This window comes from Rattus norvegicus, chromosome 4 (assembly GCF_036323735.1).
Source record: "Rattus norvegicus strain BN/NHsdMcwi chromosome 4, GRCr8, whole genome shotgun sequence".
In the NCBI taxonomy this organism is placed as follows: domain Eukaryota; kingdom Metazoa; phylum Chordata; class Mammalia; order Rodentia; family Muridae; genus Rattus; species Rattus norvegicus.
The window spans coordinates 102,404,873-102,411,496 of record NC_086022.1 but is presented as its reverse complement, the minus strand read 5'-3'; the positions used below and the strand labels follow the sequence as shown (position 1 = coordinate 102,411,496).

Here is a 6,624-nt window from a genome sequence, read left to right as displayed (position 1 = left end):
CTTTTTTACTATAATTTCCATATCTATCCATTTTCCTGAAAATTCCATGATGTTGTCTTTTCTTTACAGTTGAATAAGTTTTTGTGTTGTATATATACTCTATCCTTTGTATTCCCTCTTGTTTATCACATTTATGCTAGTTCTACTTCTTAACTGTTACGAAGAGGCTAACAGTAAGCATGGATGTGAAAATATCTCAGCGATAAGGCATAGAGTTCTTTTAGTAAATGGCCAAGAATGCTGTGACTGTGTCACATGGGAGGTATACATATGAGAGGAGAAGGAAACAGGTTCCTGAACTATAGATTTTCAACTTTCTTTCCTTTCCTCCAAACCCAACATCTCAGTCTTATTATTATTTGTGTTGTAGACTGCTCCTGACTGAAGCCTTCCCTATTTCTCTGTCTCCATCTTGAGAGCTTCACACAGATCTTTTCCTATAACCATCCTATCCTGATATTCTAGCCCCCACTATCAGCAGTCATTTTATGGGAATCTTCTAGGAAAGTCTGCCAGCAAAGCAATTAAGTCGATGATGCAGGTAAGCTATGTGCAGATTTTCACTCTTCCTCCTCTCCAAAATATAGAATCTTCCAGCCTTATTTCCTTTTCTGTAGCTGACTATCTGTTTTGGCCCTTCACTACTCTCTGCCCTATTTCCAGGTCTCTAAATAGATTCTGATAGAAAATACTTCATTCCTCCTTCCCCTGCAGACATTTATCCCCACCTTCCTAGCCAATCCCCTTTTCTAAGTGGCAGCTTCAAATACCATGTAGACATTTTTAAGAGAAGGCCCACTGGCCATATAAGTCAGGATATCAAAAGAATTTCATATCAGGAAGCATAGCTACCACACTCTATTTAGAACTAGAAGTGAAAACCCAAAGCAAGGAATAAAACATATATTTAAAAGACAAGACCAGATATTAGCACCTAGTTTTCAATCTTAGATTCCTAGGTATTAGTGTAAAAACACGAGCATTTACAACATGGGCTACAAGTCTCCACTAGGTCTCAGCAATCTTACCACATGAGACCCTTAGTATTGAAACACAGCAGAAGCACAGGACAAATACTCTAAAAGAAAAATAAAAGAGATACTGGAATTAAAATATGTTCTAAAGCAAATTAACATAACAGATATTTACAAAATGTTTCACCCAAGCACACATATATAAATATATTTTCCTTTGGTCTCTCATCCAGCCTTCTCCAAAATGGATGACATACTTGGACACAAAGCAAATCTAAACATATAGAAGAAAGTTGAAGTTAAATCCCAGCAAATCTGACTACCACTGATTAGAACTGTATATCAACAAAACACGAAACAACAAAAAGTTTAAAACTCATAAAACTGAAAATTCAGTATTGAGTGAATTTCAATTTAAAGGAATTAGAGACTTTCTAGAATTGATTGAAAATTAGTACACAACATGCTCAAACCTATAGAACACAATGATGGATATTCACAATGAAGATAAGCAATTTCACAAAACACATAGTGAAATAGAAGCAATAATTAAAACACTTTCAACCTATTTTTACCCCCGCCAGAGAAAATTCAAATCAAGATTAAGTGAAGAAAATTATCAGACTTTTAAAGAGGAGTTAATATCAATACTCCTTAAATTATTGCACAACTTAGAAACAGAAGGAACATTTTCCAATTAATTTTATTATGCCATATTTACCCTGATTCTTAAGCTACATAAAGATCAAACAAGAAGATTTACAGAACAATTTCACTTATGAAGGGAGATGGTAAAATTGTCAATGAAAGTTTTGCAAAATGAAACCTTCTCAACTTAAAGGTCATCTACCATGATTATGTAGGCTTCACCTTAGAGATGCAAGGATGGTTCAACATATGTAAATCAATAAGTGTAATTGGTCATATAAGTAAACTAAAAAACAGAAAATGTTATCATCTCTTGAGCCTCTTGACAAAATCTAACACCTCTTCATGACAAATGTTTCAGAGTGATTAGGAATACAGGAACATTTCTCAACATTATAAAATAAAAGGAAATAGAATACATATTATAGATTAATTCAATGAGGGGAAACTAGATCAGGAGGTTCAAGTGGAAAGGGGGTGTGAAGAAGGAGATAAGGAAGGAAATACAGGGAGAGATGGATAAGTCAACTAAAATGAAGGGTCTTGACAGGTAGTATGGAAACCTAATACAATGTAATCTTCTAAAAATGAATACATACATGAAGACATTCTAAATGATATCACCAAAACACAATGGACACAGATGCCCAGCTGGTCATCTCTTGTTACCAAATGAAACTTTCTGTACTGGGATTGGGTTACATTTAATTGAGTTGTTGACCAGTGGTGTCCCACAGAAACTTCAAAAAAACCCAAACTGTTGCTAAGATGGTAGGTTGCTATCTAAAAATCACAGAAAAGCCTCATTTCTGAAGATAACACCAACACAACTCCTCGAACATGGAGGAGTTGAGGCAGTGCTTTTACCTCTCTGTGCTAGTGTCTTTGGTACATTTCGGTACTCTCCTGTGTAACAAGAGGAAGGTAAACACCAAACCAGATGCATACCCTTTGAGCCATTGTCTTTTCTGTCTGAGAGATATACTAGTACAATGATGGTGCACGTTTTGTGGTTGTAATCAACCTATATAATTTTCCTGAAGGCCTACTCCATGTGATGGAACCCATACCTAATGCTGGTTTTGTGGCCAAAAACCACAGTTCAGATAGTCTAAACCTTAAATAAAATTAAATGATGATGTTCTAAAACAAACAAACAAAAAGCTACCAATAAAATTTCTCCTAATGTCACTTTGCTATATTTATAGATTAATGGTTTTCTCAGCTATTGTGAGAGAAGTGTTTTTCTGCAGCAAATGGGATCAAAGACTCATATTTAGACACTTCACAGAGAGTGAGAGACCTTGGAAAAGTCAGCTCTAAATGAGATGACTCCATCAAATCCTTCCACATAGGTATTAGTGTACACTGTGGAAGAGGAACTAGAAAGAGTCCAAGGACCAGAGATGATGGAGGACATGAAGAAGGAAAATTCTAAAATTAACATGATGGAGATACAAATGAACTCACTGAGATTGAGGGACTACGCCCAGACACTGCCTCAGTTGGGGTCCTAGAGCTAAAAGACATCTACGTATGCTCCATTACTAACCAGAGGCTGTCACCTGATAACCACTTTCAAATGTAATTTTAGATTCCTGGGAAACATATTACTCTTAATGGAATGTTGGATGCATAGCATCAAATGAAGAACAGAAAATGAACTCAAAGGCATGTTTGGAGGATCTTTGTCTCATAATGTCAGGGCTGTTCATTTTTAATATTTTCATCCATTATTTTTAAATTTTAATCTAATTTTATTTATAAAAATTTTGCTCTGCTTTTACTCTGCATGTCCTTTGCATCTGCATGCAAGCACGCTCATGCGAACACACACACACACACACACACACACACACACACACACATACACACACACACACACACACACACACACACACACACATATGGACTGCAAGCTTCCAGTTCAGTGTTTGTATAGCATTTCTAAGTATGCAAAGTAGCGTGACTGTTTTTGTGCCTTTCATTGCCTCTTTTCTTTCTGTTTGTTTTGGCCATATTTGATGTGGTGCTCTTTGTTTGATCTTATTATATTTATTTATTTTATTATTTATATTACTTTATTATTATTATTGCATAAAAGCATGATTATTTTCTAATCACATACAGAAAGATGGGGAATCCAGAGGAAAGGGATCATGAGGAGGGGCTTGGAGGAATAGAAATATGGGAAAACATAATCACAATATATTTTGAGAGGAAGAAAATAAATTTTGAACAAAAGAAAAAACAAAAGGAATAAAAGATGTACCAAATAAAGAAAAAGGAAAGGCAGACTGAAAGAAATGAAGGAAGGAAGGAAGGAAGGAAGGAAGGAAAGAAAGAAGGAAAGAAGGAAGAAAGGAAAAGAATAAATATTGTTCACGATACTTTAATTTGTTTATGTGTGTTTGTGGTTTGATGATTGCAGATACAGCATAAATCTTAATATTCTATGCATGTTCTTTCACATCACTGTCTTTTATTATTAATAATTAATGTGTAATAATTTCACACATCTGATTCTTGTATTGAGTTCTTATATAAAGCAGGCCACATGATACTCCATATCTCCAATAACTAATCTGAAACTTGCCTGTCAAATATGATTTACTGGTTTAGTCTTTTTCCTTTTTAGATTAGTAGAATAATCTTAAGATTTTTGACAAACTCTTTCTCAAACTCTCATCACAACTATGAACAAACATTTCTTTCTAATGTGTCTGCCTATTTTAATTCCTCAGCATATGTCTTCTATTGTAATCCCAACAAAAACAGCCCAGTTTGGGAGTCGTATTCAAGCTTTTTACATCAATCAATAGTCAGTCAAAAGACACATTGAAAATTTGGAAGTTCCAATTTACATAAGAGAGGGAATGTGGCAACTTTATATGAGGGACTAGAATAATTTAGTCATTATAATTTTCCAGGTCCATATAGTTTCCAAATTTTTTCATAATCCTACATACTTAAAAAAAACATTCTATTGAATGAATGTACTCCCTTTAGTTATTCATTTATCTTGTGGCATATATTGAAACTGATTCCATTTCATAATTATTGTTAATAGAGCAACAGAATGTGTGAATGTACATTTATGTCTGTTGTAGGCTATAGAGTTCTTTAGTTATAGCCACAGGATGGCATAGCTGGGTAATGTAGTAGCGATATCTGTACTTGTTTGAGAAAATTGCACATGATTTTATAGTTATTGAATTTGCACCATCAGTGAATGGAAGCTCTTCTTTATTCTTATCCTTTTTGCTCTAGAGGCTGGGTAATCTGTTTCAGGTAGTGAGGCTTTTCAAAAGCTCAGACATTGTTTTTATATAACAAATATGCTCCTCCTTGGTTATATGGCCCAGGTGGCAGGAACTGTTGTTTCTTTAAATGAACCTCATGGAAATTTTCCTCCTGATTTTGACGTCTTAGAATTGTGCTCAATTAAGTAGTGTGAAAAATCATGTACTAGTGAAGAAATTTGTTTCAATTTTCTAGAAATAAATCACTCTCGTTGGTAATACATGCAAGATGTAATATTTGTCTTTTATTGGAAAATGCTAAAAAGAATTTTGATATCTCAACTTCTGAAATTCTTCTTTACTGTTGCAGATTGTAAACATTGATAGGGATTTCATTTTATACTCAGGAGACATATGTTTTCCTAGGACATCCAGACTTTCTTACTTCTTGTTCATGAAATCTGATTAGTATGAAATCACTTTAGAATTTTATGTTTTGATGCTTCATGGAATGTTCAGACAGTTAAAGATGTTTGAACCCATATTGTAAATAACATCCAGGATACCACAATATCCCTGAATAAAACCTTAGATTTGAGATGTTCTTCTGCTCTTCATTTCAAATACTGAATGTATTCCAGAGACTCCCTTAGACTGTGCTAATTATGTAACCATGTATGTAGGAGACAAGTCTCCTTTAATCTCAAAATCTCATCAGGTAATCAGAAGCAGAGAAATATATTCTAAGGCAGTAACAGCCTGCTCTTCTGACCAGGTCTTATTTAAAACCTTATCAGTTCAGTATGATTTGCATAATACTGTTTCCTTCTAGTGTTCTTGGTCCTTCCAGTATTATAAGAAGGTCTTTCTCAGGGCTGTGTCATGATCCACATAAACTCGAGGAAAGCCCAAAGATGGTGTTCAAATTTCAGATCCTTGGACTTCTGCTTTTCTGGATTTCAGGTATGACTGCTTGAACGTGGCGAAAAAGTAGAGATGTTATTTAAATATAAAGTTTTCTTGCTTTATTTGGAAGCCAGCATCAGGTGGGATTTGACTTTCTGTTTAAAGAAATTGCTACAGTAGAAGTCTTTTATTATTGTAAGTTGTAAAGAAGTGACTTTCATATTCAATGTTGTGTTTGATTATTATATCTTCTATATTTCCAGCCTCTAGAGGGGACATCGTGCTGACTCAGTCTCCAACCACCCTGTCTGTGACTCCAGGAGAGACAGTCAGTCTCTCCTGCAGGGCTAGCCATAGTATTGGCACAAATCTACACTGGTATCAGCAAAAAACAAATGAGTCTCCAAGGCTTCTCATCAAGTATGCTTCCCAGTCCATCTCTGGGATCCCCTCCAGGTTCAGTGCCAGTGGATCAGGGACAGATTTTACTCTCAACATCAACAATGTGGAGTTTGATGATGTCTCAAGTTATTTTTGTCAACAGACTCAAAGCTGGCCCCCACAGTGATACAGACCATAGCATAAATCACCAAGAAAGCAGAAGTGTGAAGCTGAATTACGTTAGTTGTATTTTGTTACTGCCTTAGCCTTCTTCAAAATGTTTCATAGACACACCCAGATGTGAGGTTAACAAAACTCTGTGGATTGAAGAAGACTCAATATCTCCCTTGCCTCTGAATTTTTTCACTCTATCAACACTAGAATATATAGCATACAATTATCCTGGGATAATCAGACAATCATCTTCAAGTATACTGCAAGCAGAGAAAATATCATCCTGGATGGACAGAAGG

The 6,624-nt window shown here is 35.2% G+C and overlaps 1 gene segment (V, D, J or C); it reads left to right on the top strand.

The window, feature by feature from the left end:
• Positions 1 to 5,732: 5,732 nt before the first annotated feature.
• On the top strand, positions 5,733 to 6,355 carry LOC102554934 (Ig kappa chain V-V region L7-like). The segment is given in 2 exon segments: positions 5,733 to 5,827; positions 6,034 to 6,355. Coding segments are annotated over 2 exon segments (354 nt in total).
• The last annotated feature ends 269 nt before the right edge of the window (positions 6,356 to 6,624 follow it).